The following is a 25,867-nucleotide window of genomic DNA, read 5'->3' as shown; positions in this document are numbered from 1 at the left end:
TCTAACCTGCGACACAGTCAGGTATGCATGATGCTAGCACCACCACCCTACTGACGAAAATCCCGCACTTGTCCTCGACCCCCATTACGATCGCACGGGCTCTCGAGTTGCCGGTAAAAGAGTGTCTGGCGATGATGCCGTGGCGAATTCCGACAGCGGGCCTGGCCGGGCCGACTCGACACTTTCTCCGATGTTTCATCGTACGAAGCCCCCCATCTCCCCAATAACCCCCTGCTATCGCTAGAGTATCTCCTCCCTCAATTGGAACGCCTCGATTCTCGATTCTCGATTCTCGATCTGTAACTCGCGATCACGGCATCGGGATTTGTCGTCTGACTCTGCACATACCTAGGCCTATACATCTCAGTTCCATTTGTTAATCTATATTTTTCTTTCGACTCCTCCCCCGGGGCCCGTCCATTCATCCCCCTTTAATTATACGGTATAATATTTGGATATGTGAGAAATGACGGAGGAAAAGGCACCAATTTCTTTCGCGCGAATGTCAATTGCAGTTAATCGTGACGTCAGTCGGCTACTATTATGCCGCGGCACGCGCTGGAAAGTCGAAAAGAACTTTGACTAAGTCTTCTTCTTTCTCTCTTTGACACGCAGTATTAACAGGATCTATATATATATATTTTTTTTTTTTATTGTTATTTTGTTATTTTATTTTAAGCATAAGACACGAAGAGATTAGTTTTGATTTTGCATATTTGCACGACGATGCGAATGGCCGCATTTTATCATCCTTAGGCGCGACCTCGAGCACTCTTAGGAAACGTTCCCATATACAGCAACAGCCTCTTCCAAATAATTAATGTCTTTTTCTTTGTTTGTTGTTTTTTTTTATTCTTCTTCTTGTTTTCTTTTAATTAATACGCGTGCATGTATAGTAAGGGCGCGCTAGAGCGTAGAAGAAAATTCCAACGCCACCATAACTACTCGAAGGCTCCTTTTTTCTCGCTTCACGTTTTTTTCTTTACCCGCTCTAATAATCGTCAGAGGGATGTCGTCGGTACACAGGCGAGCGAGTGTCAGAGGGGATTAGGGAGGGGGTGCCGATATGTATTACGAAGCAGCTGCTCGCACGCCTTGGGCTCTTGTGGGAGAAGGAAAAATTTACGAGCAATGCTGCTCCTAGTGATATTCTCTCGCAAGAGGGGGAGGGATTCGTGTCCCGAAATGAAGGAAACGCATTTCCTCTCCCCCTGGAGCGAGTAATGTTTTTTCTTATCGAGCGACACCCCTCGCAGCTCAAAATTTTCACGCGATCCCGAGAAACGTCTAATATCGCCGTAATCGCCGCTACCGATGATATGCACGTGTTCTGGCTAGAAATAGAAAAAAAAGTCCTGAAGTCCTTGAATGACCTGGGAAACCAGAGTCCGGAATAGCGGGATGAATTTTGATAGCGACGAGGCTATTGGCGCATCGACACGAGTTGGCAATCGCCTGTATCGTAATATCAGCTTCGATTACAAGTATTGCGCACTCTGCTTTACATTTGTTATCTTGGTTTCGACGATTGCAAAAAAAAAAAAAAAAAAAAAAAAAAAAAAAAAAAAAAAAAAAATAGAATGAAGTAAAGAAATATAAAAAATATAATTGGCTACGAATTGATGTAACAGTAGAGCGAACACGATAGTGCTCTTATCCCTGCAAATTCAAGAGTAAGGTCGCACGATAAGGCCGTAATGTAAGCGCTGCGTCTCGCGTGGAATCTGAAATATTCCAAGTCGCGCCGAAAGTAGATCTCGCGCTATCCAGCGAAAAACGACGTAAACATAATATGCCGCTGCCGCTCTTAGCGGCAAAGTTCGTGTTTACGGAATGTAAATCCGCGCAATATTTCCAGCGTTGCGCATAAGATACGAAACGAACGGCTGTCATCCCGTGGCACGTGCTAAGCACCGATAAAGAGATGAGCATATGAGCACTCGACGCCTGCGCATTGTCGAGCTGGCCAGATCACGTGGCGGCGTCGGGAGCATCGAAAATTTATACGTCGCGATTAGGCTTTGCCCCCACGGCTGTACGAGCACTCGCAGCAATTGTAGATGCTTTGGTATGAGGGATGATCGAGGGTGGGGTGATTGGGAAGGAACGAGTCTTTCAGCAACCACGACAATGACCAATCAATAAGTAAATAATAATTTAGAGTGTAATCACGAAGCCGAATATGGCGAATAATTACGGCCGGTAGCGAGAACGGAAGTATCTTATGTCAATGAAGTTTTTAAAGTCTGTGAAACCCACTACACGTGATTTTAAGAGTTACACGAGGCTTTTGCGCAATGATTTTTGTAATACAGAGTCGAAAACATTGCTTATCCAGTTGGATAAATTAGCCGACAAATGTCTGTTCAAACGTTAAATGGCTATGCTCAGCTTTTAAATATTCAATTACAATAGCGAATGATAATTGGCTTTTTAAAACGCAAATAACTTTGATATTCGATTATTTTATAATGCAATGACAGCAGCGTGGAGATCAGTGGGCGGTTACGGTTACGGGTGAAATAAAATTGTCTACGATTGCGAACGACAGTCGAAATGGGTAATTAATTAATTCCCGACGTATCGTCATTTCAAGGTCTTGCAGAAATAGCAGTAATCCATTGCTATAAATAATTCTTTTCGTTCGTTTGAAAAGTCATGATGATATATTTGCAACATTATCTCTCTCTCTCTCTCTCTCTCTCTCTCTCTCACACACACGCACGCACACACAATGCCTTCGCACAGGTTTCCTTTTACAGTTGGGGTCAACGCTGCTGTTGGCCTCTTTTTCAGCCAATGTAAAAATGCATATACAAATGTCTTTTTATGTTAAAGCATGTCTATTTACTACTACTATCTGCCTTTTTCGAAAATATCGTTCGTTAATTAGGATTCACCGATGATAATCCTCATCTCGGTGGCAAATCTGCATTTCACGGCCATAAATGGCGCTAAGTGCTGCACAAACATCCGTTTGGAAGAGTACCGAGAAATGCTTATGGAAATGGAAAAGAGCGTCCAAGCAGTACGTAGGCATGAATGTCCGTTGACGATTACCTATCGGTCAACATATACATATACATATATATATATATATATATATATGGCTTACGTAATTGCGAGACACATTATTATCGTCGTCGGCAAAAGTGACGTGTATTTATTTAATGTCGCGAACGCGCCTTCGAATGCTCAAGTGACTCCCGCCGTTTCATTAATGAGTAGCGCAACGCATTCTATAGGTGTGGGAGACAAGGCAGGTCTTGATTGGTGCTAAGGTAATCGTATGTGCGCGCGCGGGTGCGAGGACGGAATTATTCTCGGCGTAGGATTACACCGAGCGCTTATTGAAAGAGATAATTGGCAAAATCGGGCATTGTGTTTATAAATGGCAATGGCGCAACGAGTTCGCGAGCGCGAACCTTGCGGATTATGACTTTTTAAAGTAATTACGGTATCGCTCGTTGAAGTTATTTCAGCGGCCAATTCACCGATGCGTGGGTTATACCATTCATTTATATCAGACGCTTTAATGTCGTGGTTGACAAGAGTTACCTATCTAACGAAAAGCGAATCGCTATTGCAACGCTGCCTCAACGATAATTCAGATCACTTTGATAAGATAACGCGTTACCTTTATACAAATGTGCTTTTTCTTTCTTTCTTTCGCTCTTTAATTTTTGTTTTTTTTTTTAATTCTTTCGAGTCGTCAGTTGAAAAAGGATTTTACTATCGTAAAGCATCGAGACGACCAATGTCTCAATTATCAATTAATTAATATCGATAAGACATGAATTCTCTTTCCATTTTAAGTGAAATTTTAATAATATCTAATAAATACCGTTGAAAGATAAATTTTTGTTTTTGTTTTTTGTTTCTTTCTTGTTTTTTTTGTTTGTTTTTTTTTTTTGTATTTTTTTGTATTTTTTTTTTGTATTTTTTTTTTTTACTACATTAAGTGATAATAAAATTAGCGCTATTTACATTGCATCGATTCTATCTTATCTAAGATGCAATACTTTTTTACAAAATTGGTGCTTGTATTTTGAGAGTAATGTATTATATAATTGCGATGGCCATCAGACGTTACATTAATGAATGTCGCGATCTTCTCGTATGCAATGCATTAAATTGATTTTACATTGTTGTCCCCTCACCGATAATATCAATTTAATCAGCATCACATTATTGAAAAATAAAAAGGAAAAAAAAACGAAAAGATAAACACGCGAATCATTCATTAATTGACATTTTAAATAAAGAGATTTTATAGATGCAATATTATAATGCCGATCGGGAGTTTGGATGAAAAACAGAATAGTTATTACACACTTTCATATGCCACGAGTCTATAGCATTAACTTGCTCGTACTAGTAAAACGAGACAAACAGGTTTTTTTTTGCGAAACTAAACCTCGCGGGTCATCTACCCTGTTTTCTCCCGAGAAGTCGTTCTTGATGCAGAAAATCGATCTTTTCAACATAGCAGCAATAATAATGGCGCTGTTACGAGCAGGGCCAGTTATTTTTCCCTTATACTCTCGGCCAATAACTGTAGGAAAAGTATAAAAGTGAAAAGGCGAAAAAGTTTTTGCAACGAGGCGGCTGAGGAAAAAAAAATGCCTACTACGTCTTCCAATGCGTATCGTATGTGTCAGAATGAAATCGAGCGAGGCTGTTCTTAAAATGCACTTTGTCGTCGTTTTTCGTGTAGCGTCAGCGTTGCATTAACTCGCTCAAAATAAAAGTAAATAAAAATAAAAGTAAAAAAAAAAAAAAAGATGAAAAAAGAGGTAGCCGTCGCGGTAGGAAAAAAAAGGAAACTCCAGAACGACTCGCGCATGGCAATTCATGCGTGCACGAACCTTGCCGTTGTCTCTCGACGCTCTGTTGCATTAAAATTGCACACGCGCTGTACACCGGCGCGACTCTCTCTCTCTCTCTCTCTCTCTCTCTCTCTCTCTATCTCTCTCTCTCTATCTCTCTCTAGCGTAAACATACGCTCATAAGCTCACTCGCTCACTCGCTCTTTTACGTACGTAAGCACGCGCTTAGTATACGAGGAGAATGAGGGGCGTCGGGGTTGGGGAGGGGAGGATGGAGAGATGTGGCACCTACATGCCTGCGCAGACACGCGCGCCGCGAGAGGCAGCAAGGGGATCGAACTCAAGGCTAACCGGCATACCTCAGATCGAGATAGGCGTCGCGTTTTATAAAGGTACGTTCGGCCGCGAGAAATTCATTGGTAGCCAGCCCCTTCGCTCGATTAAATAAAAGCGTTACTCCATCCTCATCTCGGGTTATTAGCCGACGAGCATATTGTTGGCCGAGGCCGAGGACGGTGGCAGCATTGCACTTGCATTTACGCGAGGTACGCGTTGCGCAACGGATATTTTAACAGAAAATTGCCGGAAAAAAGACCCCGCGGTTAGTAACTTTCTCACTCACGTAGCACCTGCCGCGGCAAGTGAAAGGAGTCGAGCGATTTTTCAGCGAATAATAGCGAGGAGATGGACGCTTTAGGTCTGAAGCAGCGTCCCCCGGGACGCTTTGCGCGGGAACCTCGGGACCCGCGGACGTATAATTTATACTTACTCCCATTACTTATTATCCGACCCTCTCGCCCTTTTCTTTTTACCAATATTATTGATTATTTTAATGGCGCACGTAGACGTACGGCGCGATTGTTTCATTACTCTAGCGCACTTTAGCTTACGTGTCGTGAACACATACGGTCTGGTGTTCTGGACGATTTCCCTTCTAATCGATTGTTTTCTTTCCTAATCCGATTAATGCTTGGACATAGCCGAGCTATAATATCACTCACTTGCAAATCGTAAACCTTTCATTCAAGGCCACGAGAGCGTTTTATCTCATTTAAATGAATTTGTTTAAAATTAAAACAAAAACAAACAAAAAAATAAATTCCGTTTCTCGTTATCTACAAAACAAAAAAAAAAACAAAAAAACAAAAAAACAAAAAAAACAAAAAAACAAAAAAACAAAAAAAACAAAAAAACAAAAAAACAAAAAAAACAAAAAAACAAAAAAACAAAAAAAACAAAAAAACAAAAAAACAAAAAAAACAAAAAAACAAAAAAACAAAAAAAACAAAAAAACAAAAAAACAAAAAAAACAAAAAAACAAAAAAACAAAAAAAACAAAAAAACAAAAAAACAAAAAAAACAAAAAAACAAAAAAACAAAAAAAACAAAAAAACAAAAAAACAAAAAAAACAAAAAAACAAAAAAACAAAAAAAACAAAAAAACAAAAAAACAAAAAAAACAAAAAAACAAAAAAACAAAAAAAACAAAAAAACAAAAAAACAAAAAAAACAAAAAAACAAAAAAACAAAAAAAACAAAAAAACAAAAAAACAAAAAAAACAAAAAAACAAAAAAACAAAAAAAACAAAAAAACAAAAAAAACAAAAAAACAAAAAAACAAAAAAACAAAAACAAAAAAACTCGAATTACAAAATCATAATTGTCATTGATTAGAAATTCCGTTTCTATCCCATTTGCATTTACGTACGTTTATGGTTATTGGAATTAAATCTTAGCGACATGATGACATGTATGACATTTAGACAAAGTCAGTCGGCTCGTTTATTCTTCTTTTGTTTTTTTGTTTTTTCTGTTTCCAAGTACGACATAATTATTACGACTCGGACTGATATTCTCCAAAACCAATGCTGGCAACTGATCGAGCAAATAATCGGGTGAAATGAAAAACGTGGGTAAAACATTTTGAAAAAAATATTGTTGTCGTGCTTATGAAACTCATTGAAACATTACACGATGTATGCGATGTATATTTCATACGCATTTTGAAATAATAATAAATAGCAATTTGTCTATAATGAATTATTCGATAATATTCGTAATGTCGCGCGATTAATAATAATACGTCCAAAACATTTCTCCCGACAAATGCTATTCCGTTGAGTTCCGAAGGTTATGATTTGCCTTTGTAGGTGTACCAGCATGAGTCAGCGTAGTATACAAATGTTCGGAAATAGATGCACCTGGCTGTGATTTACCAAAAAAGTATGACTTCTGTCGACCGATGTACAGTCTAAAAAGGATTTAACCATAAAGGTGTCCAGAGCAGCATCGATATTATATTATTAGAAATTAATTCTCATTGTTTTTTTTTTTTTTTTTTTTTTTTTTTTTTTTTTTTTGCAACGTAATATCAAAAATCTTCATAATAAATCGCTGGAAATTTTGTTTTCCTCACGAAATCACACTACCAATAATATCGAGATGCGTGTATTTCATCAAGGCATTAATATGGGGCCTAATGGGCACGCGTATCGGTTGTAATATCCATTACGACATTAAAATACTTTGTAAGGAGATATTGAAAATTGACAGGCTTAGATTAAAATATTTCAAATCAAAATAAAGAGAAATAATGCGAACGATTGGAAATATTGCCGGGAGTGTGTATATATATATATATATATATATATATATATACAGCGGTGAAAGAGAAAAATAACCAATGACGAGGAGCTCGGGCTCGTTGGAACATTTACGTCGATCTTTTGGAATGTCAGACGCGTCAGCCGAACGTTACGCACATGCGTATTTTTCTTAGAGCGGAAAAGAAAGCGGACGAGACATTGGACGTCCGATATTCCTGATTCCTCGAATATACTCATTAGCTCAATGACTCACTACCTAACATAACTTCATTGCATTTCATTCGCACGTTTTTATCCTTACCCTCCGAGTAAATCCCCCGCCTGTGTTTAAATAAGCATATTCACTATGTTTTCTATGGCAATTAAATGCCTTATCTCGCATACGTATTACACTACACCCGAATAATTATCATTTTAGCATTCCACTTCGGTATAGACATAGCCGTAGACTTAACATATACTCGTTTCAATAGTCAATAGATAAATCAAGGATTATTGTATCAATAAGTTTTTATGCCGATGTGCAACCTTCTAAAAATTGTGAATTATTATGTCAAATATAAAGAAAAAATGCAGTGTCATGAAATATTCATGAGGTCAGCAATTAATGTTTCCGAGTAGTTGTTTTTAATGATCGATTGACATATCAATTGAATAATGAATATTACTAAGTTTCCAATGTTATAATCGTAATTTTAACGATATCTCGCGGCAATTAAAAAAAAATCTTCTCTTCATCAAAATGAATATAATTCGTGAAATATGCTTTACTAAACGCACCCTATGTAAATATAATTAGATAAAGAACAAAAAGAGAAGGTTCTAAATGCTTCTATTCTCAAATCGCCGTATGTAATTCAAAATTTTTAATCAGTGCTATGGTAGGTTACCTCGATAAAGAAATATAATCAATTTCAACATCATTCACCGTATTTATAAACTAATTTTCGAATGTTATGTAAGTCGACTGTATATAATATACTTAAAAATTTATTATGAAGTATGCAATTTTACATTTGTCCCAGTTTTTCAAAGCATTTTAAAAAATAACACAAATTTTACATGAATGAATATTAAATATAAAAATAATTAAATAAAAAAAAAACATTTAAATAAGTACTTACTGCAAATTTTCATCGAATTGTTATTCGTAATCAAATAAATAATCATGGATAATTAAATAGAATTTTCTTCCTATTAAAAGTAAAAAATCGTGATTACTTTTATTGTGAGAAATCAGTGCTACCGTGGTAATAACATTTATTAAACGTTTGTACTTTATTTTACTTATATATTAAAATATCGTTGGCTTTATTTTAATAACTTTGTATATTTATATTAGTGTCTTGTCAATTAATTTGCAAATTATTAGGAAATTCGTGAATTCATGGGAAAAGTGGGATTAATTTTACTTACAGTTTGAAACGAACCTACGTTTTTTTTTTTTTTTTTTTTTTTTTTTTTTTTTTTTTTTTTTTGTAAGGGATGTTCTCCTTTGCTTGTCAATATTTAGCTTGACTTTTCTTGTTCTCATCGTTTAATTCGAACGCTAAACAACATACCTGCACTTACACTACATATGCCACGCTAAAAATTACTGATTTCCATTGTTACGTCTGTAATTCGGAAATCTACATTTGCATACTGACGATGCTCCTCTTTTCCTTTACCTGGAAATACAATGATTTTAATTAAACATAAAACCTTCATTCGTTTTCATTTAATAGCAATTGGGCTTAAACGTACGAAATACATTACGAAATCGTGTTATTATACAATTGTGCATGTGTTTTTACATGTATTATCGAGACCTTTAAAAACTGCATCAACGAATATTACATAATTAATAATCATATTTGTGTGTATAATAGTTTTCGTGTTACAAAAGTAAAAAATATCATGGTGAAATAGATTAAAAATTACGTAAATAATCCGTTGTTTATCTTGTTCGTTTTTTTTTTTTTTTTTTTTTTTTGTAAAATTCTTTTATTTATCGTTTTGTTGAGCGCCAATTGACTGTGAGCAAAAATTTTACAACAGAAGCGAGATCCTATTTCGCAGAATAACATTGCCATAGACTTGTAGCGATAACAGTCTAAATTCTCACTCTCTCTCACTCTCTCTCTCTCTCTCTCTCTCTCAAATAGCTTTAATTACTCTTGTGCTTATCTTAATTGGGAGGAGAGATAAAATAATAAAGTGAAAACGGCCACGAAGAATAAGGCCTATTATGCTTGGTAAGCGAAGGAGATGAGTCCGAAAGCTTTGGCCATAGAGGCATTTAAAAGGAAAGGAAAGTGCGTCGGTGTTGGTGCTTAACATCAAGGGGTCAAGTTGTTTCATACACAAGTGCGGCTATGACGATTGCTCGCGCGTGCATTAGAGGCGGGCGAGTTAAATTAGCTATAAATGCGAGGCGCGTAGAGTCGAATGACCGAGTGCTTTAATTGAGTTGGCGCGCGTCTTTGGCCGCGGATCCCTTTATCGTCTATTCCGCCGTGATTTATAAATCCATTCTCCCGTTGTGCCGTGCGCTGTGAAATTATCTGAGAGGGTCGGTGCGTCCGCAGTTGGCGGTGGTAGTAACGATAGTGGCAGTGGTAGCGGTAGTGGTAGTGGTAGTGATGGTGGTAGTGGTAGTAGTAGTAGTAGCAGTAGTAGCGATAGTGGCAGTGGTAGCGGTAGTAGCAGTGGTAGAACAGTACTAGTAGTGATAGTAGTAGTAGTAGTGGTAGAACAGTACTAGTAGTGATAGTAGTAGTAGTAGTGGTAGTAGTAGTAGTAGTAGTAGTAGCAGTAGTAGCGATAGTGGCAGTAGTAGCGATAATGGCGCAGTGGTAGCGGTAGTAGCAGTGGTAGTAGTAGTAGTAGTAGTAGTAGTAGTAGTAGTAGTAGTGGTAGTAGTAGCGGTAGTAGCAGCGATAGCAGGACCGTTGGGCCGCGATCGAGCGACGGGGGAGGAACAGAGGGAGCGAGAGGCTAAATTTAGCAATTTCGTTATGCGATTAAAGCGAGCGAGATGCGTGCACGCGACTCGGTCTGGCGGATGAAAGGCGCATTGTACGTTTCGCGTCGCGATCTACACGGACTTACGATTGTAAACACTGTAGTAATCCGATTGCCTCGAGAGCGCTTACTTTCGCACGTTTAGCCTATTAGCGTAGGAAGCGAGCGCTAATTCTTTTTTCGCCCGCTCTTATCCTCGTGTAAAAGAGTATCGTTCGAGCCGGGTCCTGTTCGCGCTGAGCATATGCTTGTTTTGAAAGTGCTGTCGTCCACGGCCGTATGGTTGAACCAGCTGGTCGCTCGCTCGTGCTTTCTTAGTTAAGAGCACCCGTGTGTTTTTTCTTCATCGTTTTACTATTTTCGTAGATGCGTCGAAAGCCTAATGCTCCTCGGCGCTTTCCGAGCGATTAATCCCTCCCTGCTTTTCTTCATACTTAAGCCAATGTTCGGATTATTCTTTGGATTTATGATATGCGGCAAATGCGATTGGATTGGTTACTATAGCATGCTGCTAATGATAGAAAATCGAGGGGCAATGGTTATGATTTGTCAAGAGGTCGTTCGTTGCAAGCCTCGCGCATTACGGACATGTCGCTGGATAATATAATAAGCCGGGATTCCTCGTATTCATCGATATGTCATCAATTTTTATCTTACTTTGCGAGCAATATTTACTTATGCCTATGGCGCGCACAATAAGTTAAAACGCTGAGAAGCACTGATATAATTTAGATCTTATGGTATTAAGAGTGTCGAGGTACTTGTGTGTTGTACCGCGATAGAAAAAATGACTAAAAGTAATGGCGTAAGGAAGTAATGAAGGCTCGATGGTGCGTTTCAGACTAAATCGATGTTATTGACGAGGATAAATTTGCGTTTGATCGCTAAAATCTATGCGACCCCAGATAAATACCGGCGAGTATTGTATGAACCTAAGTCGGTGGTTTAATTGAATTAATTCTTATCCGTTGGATGGAGCATCAGCGTCGACAATAATCGATTCCGTTCAACGTAGCGAGTTCACCTTTTTTCTATTTGCCACAAAAGATTGTTGGCATTGTAAGCGCACGAATAAGAATAAGTTTACGTAAGTTTCGAGCGTTTCTTTTCGTCATAATTGTGAAAATATGCTTATATCAAGTGTGTTGACAATAGTGAATAAGAAGCGCGTAGGAAAAAAAAAATATGAGAAGAATATATTGTATGGAGTCGTGCAAAGTCAACTAACCGGAACGTTCCTTGGTCATTACAATGCAAGGCTCGCAATTAAAATCGGTTATCTTAAAGACGCGAAGTTGCATAGGTAGATAGAGATCTTTTATGTATTACATTATTTTTCCAAAAGCCTTAGCCATCATATAATGTGAGAGTATAGTTTAGGAGTGCGCTGTGGCTTCGTAGGCCAGACACCCAATTGTCATGCGCCACTATTTTTCCTTCAATTTTTTGTTTGTTTTTGTTTTTTGTTTTGTTTTTTTGCTCAAATCTGTAAGGAAATATAATAATACGAACTATCTACTTATGAATTGCCGTTTCTTTTTAATAATAAGATTCAAACTTTCTGATTTAAAACAATCGCGTACAATTTAATGATGCAGTATATTATGTAAGAGCGTTTCCATCCTATTATTTATGTATCAGTTTTGTTCCAGTAATTCTAATGCCAGTCACATATTTATTCATCCTTTTAAGTGCAGAGCAGAGAGAGAGAGAGAGAGAGAGAGAGAGAGAGAGAGAGAGAGAGAAGTACTTTTAAAAATATTTTAGAGATATAGTTTAGAGTTACGTCGATACGCTTGGAAAAAATCTCCAAAAGTGATTTTCAATTTTTAACAATTTATTATCTGTAAAGTTTCGCAGCACCATATGGTGATTTAGCCTTACGTTCGTTGATATTAAATATCAGTGGATTTATTGTCAGCTGTCCGAGCATCTACCTTGATTAGATCAATCGTTGCTACGTTATTTTGCACACCGATAAGCTATTCTTCTCTAATTAATAATAATTATTTAAGCAATTGCGTATTCGTAATTATCCAAGGCGTTACCGACGGGCACGGAAATGTTCTCACAGAGTGCTCGAGCTTGGATTAATAAAAAAATAAAATTAAAAAAAAAAAATCATCCACAGGACAGAAGTAACGCGTAATTTGTGCGAAAATTGTTCGGCAACCTGTCATCCCCCTTGACTATGTAGTGGAGGGTCACGATATCCAACTCATGAAAATGAGAAATTATGCTAATAAGAGCGTTAAATTATGAGAATGTGATATAAGGACGATTGCAATGAAGAGAAATCACCAAGTGCAATTGAGGCAATGGCGAGCTTCGGTGATACGGTAGCGCCCATTTCAGGCGCGAAGATAAGATTGGCATCGGATGATCGACGCGTTACACGGACGCGGCGGAATGTAGGATAAGGACGGCGACAGTGGCGCGAAAGAGCCTGTGACGCAATAAAAGGCTCGAGCCTCGCTAGTCCCTCGAAGAAAAGAATAAACGGGGCCGGAGTGCGCAAGTAGGGTCGGTTGGGTCTTACCGGTACCGCGCAAGGGGGCTGCACATTTTGGGGTGCTTCAATCTTTGGGAACTCGGGTGAAGATTCGATCACATGGCCGACGGCGTGAAAGAAAAAGGATCGGTACGACAAGGAGAGGAGAGAAGCGGTGAGGTGTGGAAAGGAGAGGAGAAGAGAGGAGAGAGACTCGTCAGCCCGAAGTGAACGTAGAACGCTGCTGCTGTCGCTCTCCCCGCTTTTTCCTCTCATCCTTCTCGCTCTTGGCTTTTTACGCCGTTTTCGCAGATCTCTGGGATACCGAGGTCGGCACTATACTCTCCCTCTCCCCTTCCAATCGCGCTCACCCCTCCCACCTCCCCCTTCCCCAGGTCAGCACACCCCGATAACTCCCTCTCATCCTTTCTCCATTTGCCCTAGACATTGTCGTTTGCTAACCAGCGCTTTCTTAACTTTCTCGGTGCCGATAATTGATGTTTCTGCTGATTATTAGCGTTCGCGCCGCTCGATTTAACCAGCGAATCTCTTTTCTCTTTGTCTCTGCTGAGTCTGAGTCGAGGCTACGCCGGAGACGTGGCTTTGAAAATTTTATTCTTTAACTTTCGACAGACGAGCCCATTCGCCAAGATTATTTATTATCCACAATCGATGCGATGATCCCCTTCCCCTCTCCCCAACCCCCTACTCGCAACTCCCCTCGAGCATTTACGCTTTCTGTATGAAAAAAAAAAAAATTAAAAAAGTTTGAATAGCTGTCATCTGGCTTTTGTTTAATTACCAAGTTGACTCGTTATATTGGATAATACGAGATTCAATTGCATTTATTTTCTTTTATTATTTGTTTTCCATTCTTTCCTTTCTTTCCTTTCTTTCCTTTCTTTTTCAATTCTTTATTGATCAATTCAAACAACGAGCAAACTATTTTTAATGCGACAAAAGTTAGCTTGATAATGATAGAAGATCTAGATTTTTGTGATAAGTAGATTTGAATTTGTTGGCGCTACCGAACCTTCTACGACTCGCGTACGATGCTCGAATGCATTAGGAAATAATTACATACGCGACAATTTACGTGCATATTTATCGGGAACAATAAAGCATTTTACATTGCGCAAATTACAAGAAATTATTTAATATTTAATGAGAACAACGAGCTTTGTTGTGCAATAGAAATAGGGACATTTTTTTTTTTTTTTTTTTTTACGAACTTTAGCAACGGAATAGTGGCCGATCTAACCGATCTATCGGCAGCCAAAATTTACCCGCAGCCTGACATTCCACGTAAATCGAGTAATTAATTTTTAATCTTGTTAACTTTGGCGCTAAAGCAGTGAAACGGAAATTTCGGCAAAAAGTTTCCATAAATATTTCATTACATCGTGCTCGTGTATAAAGTAATAAAAATGTAACGTGAAACGGAATTTTTCGAATTGTGTAATATTGTCATACGTTCTCTTCTATCTTGCTTCTACGGACCGAAGTGTACCTTGACACAGACTGCAGCCGCTCAGATCTATTACATCGGGCTTATTGTCAATTATGCCGTTCTCCATTCCCACAATTATCAATTCCCAATGATCTTTCATGATTTTTCGCGGCTCTCGCCACGGCCTCTGTGTCCTGAATTTCCCCAAGCTAGCACCGCTCGCCGACCATCATTTCCCGTCACCGAGCGGTCGTGCACACGGCTTTCTAGCCTTACGAATGACGACGGCCTTACCGCGATATCGCCCGAGCTTTCCCGCACTTCGCAATCGCATGCAGGAATCTCCTCGGGGGCTGGAATCGCGCACGCGTCATAGGTAACGAAGCTCGTTGCATCAAGATGGAAACCATGATGACGGATGTGCCTCACAGCTCGTGTATAACATGCCCGCGGCACTTTCATTATTCGCCCTTCTCTTTTCCTACCACTGGTTGCGCGCTCGCGATCCTTGCGCGCGACTTAAGCAATCGATACATGCGAACGATCGAGGACCAATGCCGTAGCTATGTCGGACCAATGTCGGAACTAGCGTTCGATCGTTCTAACCTTCAAATAGAGCCGTATTACCGGGTCATAATGAAGGCTAACGAGGCATGGGAATTATATGTTGCAGAAGCGAGAGAGGTCGCCGGTCAAGAGGATGGACCGTCTACGGAAGAGCTTTCGAGATAGCTTTCGCAGGCGAAAAGACTCCCACGCAAGCGACCCAAGCAAACCTCATCAGTGGCAGGCGGACGAAAGCGCAGTGCGATCGTCGACTTGCGCCTTTCACGTCAAGGTGACCCTTACTTTCATCATATTTTCATATTTGGTTTGTTTGTTGTTTAGAAAGTGTCGTTGCCGCACTGGTGCAGCAGTTATGCTTAAAGTGTGCAATGATGTTTAAAGTAAGCTCGATCCGTATCAGCAAGTAAGCTATGTCGTTTCTATTTTTATTGATTTTGCTGATCGTACAATGTTAATTTTCAATAAATTGAGAGTCGAGGTGCGCGCATTGATTCTCCTGCATCGACCATTAGCGATGATATTTAGTGGATGAGTGATAGTAATCGAGTGTATATTGTATTCAGATTGTTTTTAATCAGTCTGTCAATTGTAATGCTTAATGATCGACAAAAATTGTTATTTACAGTATTTGGGATGCGTCGAGGTGTACGAATCCAGGGGGATGCAAGTTTGCGAAGAAGCTTTGAAAGTACTGAGAGTACGTATCCTACGTTAGATTATTTTCTAATGCAGCTATTATTTTTTAAAATGACACTACTTATTCGTCTGCTCTTATTTCACATCAGATTATTATAATTATTTAGCATTATTTAATAATGATAACTTAATAATGCCTATACCCGGCTATGTATTAAGATTTATGTAACCCAGAGATTTTTAACCATATAGTTTTAATAATTGTACGAGTACTCTATTGCCTATGAATTGTTCTTACTAATCTATCGATTCTATTATGCTTATATACCATTATACTTTTAGAATTCAAGGAGACGACCAGTTCGAGCGATACTTTATGTCTCTGCCGATGGCCTTAGAGTTGTCGAGGATGAAACGAAAGGATTAATCGTTGATCAGACTATCGAGAAAGTATCTTTTTGTGCTCCTGATAGAAATCATGATCAAGGATTCAGTTATATTTGTAGAGATGGTACTACAAGACGCTGGATGTGTCACGGATTCTTGGCATTAAAAGAAACAGTTGGTTGAATTTATTAATTCGTGTATATAATAATGCGATTACCAAACTTAATGCTGTAAATTTTCCTCGCAACAAATTATCCAGAAGTTTATCAAAATATATAATAATGTTGTTTAGATGTAACGATGGATTTAAAAAAAAAAAGCTTGTATTTATTTGGAAAATTTATATCTTATTTTAGGGAGAAAGACTGAGTCATGCGGTTGGTTGTGCTTTCGCTGCTTGCCTGGAAAGGAAACAACGTAGGGATAAAGAGTGCGGTGTATCAATGTCGTACGATCAAAAGACTTCGACATTTACGAGGACCGGCAGTTTTCGTCAGCCGTCGCTTACGGAACGACTGCAAGATAGTCTTGAACGAGCAATCGGTTAGCCTATTATCACAAATACTTTAACATATTGAACAGTTATGTTACATATAATAATAGCACTGCTTATTCCTTGAACCATACAGAAATTCAATTATAGAGTTTGATCTTAGTTTTTAAATGCATTCGTTTTGGGTTGGATTAGGCTTGGATATTATTTAAAACATAAAATACAATGTTCATTTGAAGGTTACATCATGACGTAGATTGTGGTGAAAAGAAATTTAATAATTACTTCACATAAAATAATAAAAACTTTTGACAATTTAAAATTATAAAATTATTTTGTTCCTCTGAGTTACATCATTAGCCTTTGAAAGCCAAAAAGTTTAATTAGAGTTTAATTAGATAATTTTAAGACACGATTGAAATTAAATCTTTAAATTTAATTATCTTTAGCCCATACAGTATTGTAAGAAGAAAAATTTGTAATGCACAAAACGACAAATTTCCTAATGTCTTAATGGGTAAAAAATGACTACATTTTATAGTATCTACTCATTGCTCGCTAATTGCTTTTTTTTCTCCATTATTTATTAAGTTTCTTCATTTTTATGACCTTAATTATGAATTTTATCATTAGTTTTACGTTGTACACTATTATTATGCTTTCAAATGATTAGTATATAGTGTGCGACTCTCTTATCTTTGTCACAAATTTTTTGTCTGACTTTACTATCTGTCTTTTTACTTTTCTTTTTATTAATTCAATTTATTTTAATTTTCCATTATATATTGATATATTGATAACAGCTTGAATTGCACATGTGGTTTTTATACATTTTTACAAGTTTTTCTTTATTCTTTTAACTTATAAAGTATCCTTTTGGGAATAAGTTTTACATTCTTTTTATCAACGAGTCATATTCGTCTAAGAAGTAATCGACTAGTATTTTGTATTTTTTTTTTAGTTTTTTAATATTTTTATATTATTTGTATGACCTCATATTTTATGCTTGCAATCGTGCCTATATAACTTTCTATTTTAATTGATTTGAAATACTGAGATATGTGTGTAGTAATTCCTTTAATATATTTTTTATTATATTCAGTACAATATGTTGTTCTTTATTAGTTCTTTTCTCTCTCCTTTTTTTCCTTTTTGTCTTTACAAATTATTTATTTTTTACTGATATTATATTCTTACATTCTATAGTAAGAAAAGTCTTTATCGTATTTTACATTAAATACATTCTGATTTCTCATCTTAAAATCTTGTTTATTTATTTGTTTATGCTAATTGTGTGCCTATTCGACGATTTTTTATTAAGTAATTAAAGATTATTATTTTACGGAATTGTTTGTCTTAAAAGTTATTACTACACCCCCTTTAGTAATGTCTAACACTCTCAAATGTATAAATATTAGATGCTTTAGTCTTCTGAAAATTTAATCACCATACCTTATTTAAGTATATCTATTTCTTGTAATATTGTTTGTTGAAAATTATTTTTAATCCTACAACATGTTAGTAGAAAAATCGTAAAGTTTGTTGTATAGATAACTTTTAATGTTCCACTCATAATCTTCTTATCTCGATTACTTTATGTATTTATTAATTTATTCAAATATCCATTTCTATTCGCAAAGTTCATCAAAAGTTTCTCTATTTAAAATTAAATACTATTTTTGGATCCCCAAGCATTGAACAAAGAATTTGTTCTCTTTTTTTTATTTAACACTTGCAACTGAAGTTTAATGGTTGGAACTGACGATATAATATTACGTGAATCTTCTTTATCATTTCCAATACTGATATCATATTACGCAATTTTTGAATTAATACAAATATCGCATGTATTCCATCTTCTTTATTTCCTTAGCGTATTCATCCTTTTTTATTATATCTCGTAACGATTTCTTTCACTATGGCGTCTTTTGCCGTGAATATCGTTTTACATTCAGCATATAATTTTATAATAAAATCATTAAACATTCTTTTATATTTCTTTTTTACATTCTTGTGTTGGCCTATAGTTAGATGCTCTGTGCATCCATACAACTCGTGTTGTATATATACATATATATATATATATATATATTTTTTTTTTTTGATTGCCATTTATCCCAATCATTAATCAAGTTTAAGTTATCTCATAATTATCCCCTAAACTGTATCTCAATTGTAGTTTAATTCTTTTGATTAACGTCATTTTTGAATATTTCATTTATTTTAAATATAGTATTTTATTATTTTCGTTATCCATTAAAATGATCCGATACAGTCGTTTGTTGTTTTATCATTGTATTTTCCAATATTAATAAGTGTTGAAAGAAACAAGATTTCCAATTCATACCCATCAAAGTATTAACTTATTTAAATTAAAGTTAAATAATTCATTAATATTATCCGTATACAGTCGGAACGAGAATACGGACGAGAAATTGTGACGCATTGGCTTGAAATCCAAAACTCAGGCGCGTTAATACGTGTTTTATAAACACAAACGCATTTTTTTTTTTTTTACTTGTATACAGAAGCGTCTAAAATTCGTATGACCGAATAAAATCTGCTCTGCGAACAAAGCATTTTCCCGGTCATTGGACTTTGTACTTTGCTGCTGAGAAAACCTTTGTCGATTTTCGTTAAACATTTTGTTTTAAGTGCCAACGCCAGTAAGAATTGGTGCATTTAACGTTCATAAAATAAGTGTAATTTTGGCATTTCTCTTTGTTATCTGGAAACGAAATGCGATTGCTTAGGATTTAGAATTGAAACTCGGCGGAAACGATGTCTAAATTACCCATAAATATAGTAGGTAAGCGTTAGTGGCGCCCTCATTCGCCACACACACATTAACATTGGGCTTGCTAATACCACCACCACACTTAGCTTACCCTACAAACATATATTCATATCTGATTTCATACTAATTTAAAAGATTCTTCATACAACATTCGTCGTGAATGTCCTTAAGTTTTTTTTTCTGCTTTTCGTTGTGGTTTGTTTAACGTATCATGTATCATCGACGTTCGTCTATTTACCAAAACTTGAAATCTCACTCACTTATGTATATATATATATATGTATGTAGTATTACGCATACATTAGCATATTATTTATGGTGTCGAGTGGTGTTCGCTAATTTAGTGAGTACACAAACCTTGAAAATAACGCTTCTCTCACATTAATTATTAATATTCGAGCGATTTCAATCGTCGGCAAGTCCCAAGGGAAAATAATCTTTTTAATACAAGATTTCACTTTCAGCAATGTGGTAAATCCAAGGCCAGGGTCAATAAAACAATTGTTTTGATTTTAGATGTTCCACCAGCACGACGTGTTTACAACCCGTACGCGATCGAGAGGCCGCACGCGACGCCGTCGATGCTCGAGCGTCAAGGCTCATTTCGAGGTTTCAATCAGTTGAATCAAGCTTCGCCCTTCAAACGCCAGCTAAGTTTGCGTGTCAATGATCTACCGAGTAATCTCGAGCGCACCCGCAGTCACAGCCTCGAGCCAACTGATTTGGCGCGTATGCCCCTCACCCACCCCCATCAAATACCTGTTAAGCCACCCGGTGAGCGCATTATGCACCTCGTCCGAATTTTCTATTTGTTCAATTTGTTCGTCTGTTACTCGTTTTAAGAATCATTATGCCGTAGGGGAGTATACAGTAGACTTTTCATTGTAATATGGGGGATGAGAATAAAGAGCAAACAATAAATTATTGCCTTGCCAAAGATATTTTTTATAAAGTTATATGTATATGCGCGAGTCTTACGTACTGTTGCTCGTACATATGTGCGTAGGCGTGTACGCGCATATATATATATATATATATATATATATATATATATATAAATTTATATTAAAATAGTATTTGTCGATATAATGTGCTATGACGTAAATGTTTATTAGCAAAATGTTATCATTTAATCATTGTGGAATAACGATTTTAATTATCAAAATGTCATAATATCTTTATGACCATTACTATTAATCTTCTCTTAATGATAATTATAATATAACATAACAATAACATGCATTTAAAAAGGTATAATAATTAATAATCTTATATTTGTTTTTTTTTGTTTTTTTTTTTGTTTTTTGTTTTTCTTTATAACAGAGTACAACGGAACCGAAGAAGGTTGCTATACGTTTCATTTACACCTTATTATAATGTTCATGTTTATTATATTTTTATAAAATGCAAGAAAATGTGTCTATTGTACAAGTAGAAATTAAAAAATTTCTATTTTGTTCTTCTATTTTTATTTTTATTCTCCTTACTGCGATATATATTAACATTTTGTAGTATTAGTTTGCACTAGAAAAAATAAATAAATGTTTTAATAGTTTTAATAGTTTAAATTTGGAAAACTCTCGTAAACATTTTGTACCGTCTTATCAATCGCAATATTATCAAATGTTATAAGAATATACTTGAGATGCGGTACATGTATCACGCGATATTTATTTTCATATGCATGACTTATAAGCTTACATACCATTACATAAAAACAGACTTTTGTCATTAAATCTAGCGCGTGAAAAAGATTTTTTAATACATCCGTACGGCAAAGGATCCATAATCGTGAAATTGTACAAAATGCGTATCGAGAGTTAGCCTTTTGAGAAATCATTATATATATTCTGCATACGACTGAACCTCTTCGTTGCACATTAATTTCTCGGTGCAAATGCATGAGTTCTCGTTATTGTATGAGTAGCGTGTACCCGACGATCAGTTCATTATACGATCGCTAAATATAAAAATCCATTGCCCGCAGTGAGTCCCATTCCTGAGATATCGCCAAGTGGCCAGGACAGCGTTTCAGCAATGTGTCAGCAATTGGCGCGCGGCCTATCGTTGCTCTCCAGTAGCGACGATTACGGCCCGGTCATCACTCACACGGCCACGAGTACGGTCGTCAAAAAACTCTTCAACACCACAACGACGATGGGCAGCTTACCAAGTGGTAACTATCACTCGCGGTATCGCGATTCCCAATAATAAAATACGCTTGCGCTCAGCATTTTCTGCTTCGATAAACGCTTGGAGGACACATCCGCTCCTTTCAAAAAGAACTTATCCTTTGAACGCGCATCGTTCATCGCTGTTGAAGATTTATAGTTTGCGTTGGATTTACGATACGAGTCCAATGAATTTACCGATAGTTTCATCGATCATTTAGAAAGGCGCGGCTGACCGTTCCTCATACGACATCGCTGACTTTTTCTTCGGAAACCTTTTCCTCCCTCGATTTAGACGACTTTTATCATTTTACCAATGAGAACTTATAACTTGCCAGATACTAGTCGCGCAAAATATTTCGCACTCGTAAGTATTAAAACAAAAAAAAAACAAAAAAAAAACAAAAAAAAAGAAACAAAAAAATAAATACAAATAAAAACAAACTTTATGTGAAAGAACGCGTACGTATAATATGCAAATATTTGCAAATAAATCATATCGATATGTTGTCCATACTACATGAAACACATCTGCGTTAAATAAAAGAAAAGACGCACTTTTATTACTTTAATTTCTAGAGCATAAAAAGGTAGGATAAATAAAATGGAGTAACGTTTCTCGTGGATTTTCAGTGGCGGATAGCAATTCTGTCGAACGCTCGAAGCTCGAAAATGGACAGGGCTCCGGCACCATTCCCTCGACTGTCCTCGTCATCAACAACAACAACAACAGTCACCACCTCAACAACAACGCCAACGCCAACGCCAACGCCAACGCCAACGCCAACACCAACGCCAACGTCAACGCCAACGCCAACACCAACGCCAACGTCAACGCCAACGCCAACGCCAACGCCAACGCCAACGCCAACGCCAACACCAACACCAACGCCAACACCAACGCCAACGTCAACGCCAACGCCAACGCCATCAACACCACCAATACCAACGCTAATACTACCCATAGCGATAATGGTGGTCGATTGAACAGTGACGGGATGAATTGGCAGGAACATCCAAACACCCAATTATCGGCGAATCACCGATTAACGCCGATCCTCAACCAGTGCTGCTCACTAAGTCCAGTTTTGTCTAGAAACGACACGAGCAATACTCCATCCATTCCCCTTACGATCGCCTCAATCTTCGAAACGCCGGCGGCGAGTCCAGTCTTCAGCACGGCATCGACTTCGTCCCTCGGCAGCGCTGTCGGGCCCATAATCAACAGATCGCCTGCCCTGGTCGCACAATCGGCTCTGGCTTCGTTGAGCTACACGCCCAGTCTCGCCTCGGCTTCGGCCTCGGCCTCGCCCTCGTCCTCGTCCGCGCGCACCACCGCCATCGCCACGGCCGTATCCACACCTACGCCGGGTTCGCCGGGCTCGACGGACCTTGCCGACACGTCGGAAATCAGCGCCATCTCCACGAGCCCGCAACCAATAACCGTTGAACCGGTAAAGTCTGCTTCCGAGCCCTCTTTTACCTTTGTATTTTTTCTCCTTTGTCTCACTCTCGCGTGAAAGCATAGCCACGCTTGTAAGTTAATAGCACAAGCATGAACAAAAACAAAAATAAAAATTGAAAAATGAAAATAATCCAACAAACAAAATATAAAGAAGTCATTTTTGATGACGTATTATCTCTGAGCTTAGAATCTCTGTGATAAACATAGCTTTGGCACATGGAGACGAGTTTTTAGTTTACAAGCCGCATTTAGGATGCTAATGATTTTCCTAACCGCGCAATATCGCTATAATACAAGGAGGATAATTTGGTCATTTTTTTTTGTTTTTGTTTTGTATCTTGTCGACTCGTAATTGAATTGCAGACACGAGGCAGTCGAATTCTTTGTGACGTTAAAATGGAAAAAAGACTATTCGTCGAGTGACGAGCTTACATTTTGTGACGCTTTAGATTGAGCCAGTAGCGAGCACGAGGAACCTACCGAAACCGGAGCAGTGGCTGGGCAACGTGACGACGCAGGCGACGGAAGCCGTCCCCGCCAACTCCGCTACTCCAAGACGAGCGCCACCACTGCATACACGAGCGATGTCCCTTGGATCTACGGGTATGAGTCCGAATGCCACGAGGACGGGTGTAACCGGGGATCCCTTCGATGCCGAGTGGGCGGAGATCGCAGCTCGCAATCTCAGACAGGCCTCCACTACCAATCCCTTCATCGTACCCAATACCACACAAGCTTTCCAGGTTCGTTGTTTGCATCTAGTCTTGCATCTAGTCATGTTCAATTCATTTCAAAGGGAATTCATTGCCTTGCCACTCGTTTAAATATATTCTCTACCGAGTATTGTATTGTTCGCGGCTATGGAATTATAAAGTTTGTTTCGTGCGTATGACATTGGGTGATTAATTCGCTAATCTTCTCTATTCATCATGAAAATCTTTAAGTTTTAATCTACTTCCCTAACTTGCAATATAAAGTCCTTCGCTAAAGACTTTATAAAAATTGCCACGATCGATCTCCTTTTAATCCCACGATTTTTTCCCACGAATTCCCACGAAAATCCTTATAACTTTGTAAATTTGGAATTTTTAATAAAACGAGTATATCGTTCTTATAATATCATTATTAACGATATTAGATACCACCGAGTAGTCGAATTTATTATTCCTACCCCCTGACCACATACGAATAATATGTAGGCGTGGATGAGTGTGCACGTATAAAATATATTTTAATGAGAAATAAGGCTAGATTCTTCTATTGGATTTATATACTTTTATTGATTTCTATACTCTGACACTTTGTACATTTGGAAATAAGCATGTAAAAGAGGCTCTTTTCTTTCATTTTATAAACTTTTACAATTGTCGGATGAGTAATAATAACACCCCTTTTTCCTTGCTTATCATCAGTACCGAAGAAATGCTCTCACTTACAAGTATTTGAAAAATATGGATATATTTTTTATAAAAATGTTAGATCTTATGAAATAGATCTAAATTTTTCTTACCTTATACGTTATTCAAATATTACGTAAAGTTGATTTCAGTTTAGCGTGTATGGATATGTGCAAGTACATATCATTTCATAACGATAAAATGTAACAGTATTTTGAAAAAATTTTTTTAATAATTTATTATTTTATCAACAGGTGCAATTATAGCGCGAGGAGTTAAGTAAAAGTATCGCCGAGTATTATCGCACCCAGACACGATGAGAAAATTTCTTCATAATGTAAAGAGAAGTCTTTCGTCATCGTAACGAGAAAATCTGCAATAAATAGAAACGAGAGCGAGACTTTCATATTTTTTACGCAAAGTCGAGATGCTTATTAGCGTCAAATGCACTTAGTTTCAATATCAAGCCCAAGTTTGATATGTAAATGACAGTTATCGCTCGGAACACGGCTAGATCGAATGGATAATTATGAAATAGTAATTCGTAAAGAATTTAAGGAGAGAATTAAAAGCAAAATAAAAGATGCTCAAATGAAAGTTACTATTACGACGTCAATTTCGTTTTTCCAAGTTTCATCATAGTATTTTCTAGTATATCGTCTTGGATAATAAGATCATATATTTATTAAATTTATTAAATTTGTAAAGCGATTGAGTTACCGCCGCTGTAGCTACACATTGGCATAATTTCAGAGCAATTTATGCGCATTGAGTATTATAATTTTTGTGCATATGTTTTGAAAGATGATATTTGTTAGATAAGCATATGTAGATGTAACATACGGTAAAGTGTAGTTTATAAATAAATACACGTTGATTAGTTTAATAAGAATTTATTAAGCACGTTTTGTACGGCGAGTCATGCGCATTCGAGACATACTCATTACTGATCTTTCTCGAATTTTTACCGCGTGTACTCACCTCGCACACACTTCCAAACACGAGTACAAACAATACTTTAGTACCGTTTGCTATATCTAACAATATTAATTGGGGGAGAGCGTAAGAGTGCCATTCAAGTGGATTTTTGTACATATTGTTTGCGCTTATTGAAAAATTTTACCTTCTTAGTACTATTCTTAGAATTTGTAAAAACGAAATAATGGTCGTTCCAGGCGTTCTTCTCGATGTCGCCGAGGCTCGAATGCAAAATATCGTCAGAGATTTTTGAAAAAAAAAAAAAATAAATAAAATACTTATATGCTGCAATAAAACCTTAAAATAATCTACTTAGCCTCGAGAGCTGAGAGATTATCGTCGTTCGTTGCATAATGCGCAAAATTTACACGCACCAATGAACCTTTACTGCACCAATTATAATAACGTTGAAGCTATATGATAACAAAAATTAATTAATAATAACGAACGAAATAAAAGGATAGAAAGTAAGCGATTAACCTTGACGGAAGAAACGTTTCAAACGAACAAACACTCGTAAAAATGAAAAAATGGTAAATGATGCGCTAATCTATGCAAATATTTGTTGAATATCGGACAAGATCTGTGATATGC

General features: G+C 37.1%; 1 protein-coding gene across 1 annotated transcript in view; it reads left to right on the top strand.

Annotated features, from left to right (window-relative positions):
- numb (NUMB endocytic adaptor protein) overlaps positions 1-25,438 on the top strand; it is a 26,477-nt gene extending 1,039 nt beyond the window's left edge. The window contains exons 2-12 of the mRNA XM_011501761.1: positions 15,056-15,220; positions 15,575-15,646; positions 15,928-16,146; positions 16,329-16,515; positions 19,779-20,036; positions 20,586-20,606; positions 21,250-21,435; positions 22,067-22,113; positions 22,360-22,887; positions 23,348-23,641; positions 24,550-25,438. Of these exons, the coding sequence (XP_011500063.1) occupies positions 15,056-15,220; positions 15,575-15,646; positions 15,928-16,146; positions 16,329-16,515; positions 19,779-20,036; positions 20,586-20,606; positions 21,250-21,435; positions 22,067-22,113; positions 22,360-22,887; positions 23,348-23,641; positions 24,550-24,561 (1,989 nt within the window). The 3' untranslated portion in view covers positions 24,562-25,438. The remainder of the gene's footprint in view (positions 1-15,055; positions 15,221-15,574; positions 15,647-15,927; positions 16,147-16,328; positions 16,516-19,778; positions 20,037-20,585; positions 20,607-21,249; positions 21,436-22,066; positions 22,114-22,359; positions 22,888-23,347; positions 23,642-24,549) is intronic.
- The last annotated feature ends 429 nt before the right edge of the window (positions 25,439-25,867 follow it).

This window comes from Ceratosolen solmsi, unplaced genomic scaffold (genome assembly GCF_000503995.2).
Source record: "Ceratosolen solmsi marchali unplaced genomic scaffold, CerSol_1.0 scaffold23, whole genome shotgun sequence".
NCBI classification, from domain to species: domain Eukaryota; kingdom Metazoa; phylum Arthropoda; class Insecta; order Hymenoptera; family Agaonidae; genus Ceratosolen; species Ceratosolen solmsi.
This window is presented reverse-complemented; position numbering and strand designations above follow the sequence as displayed.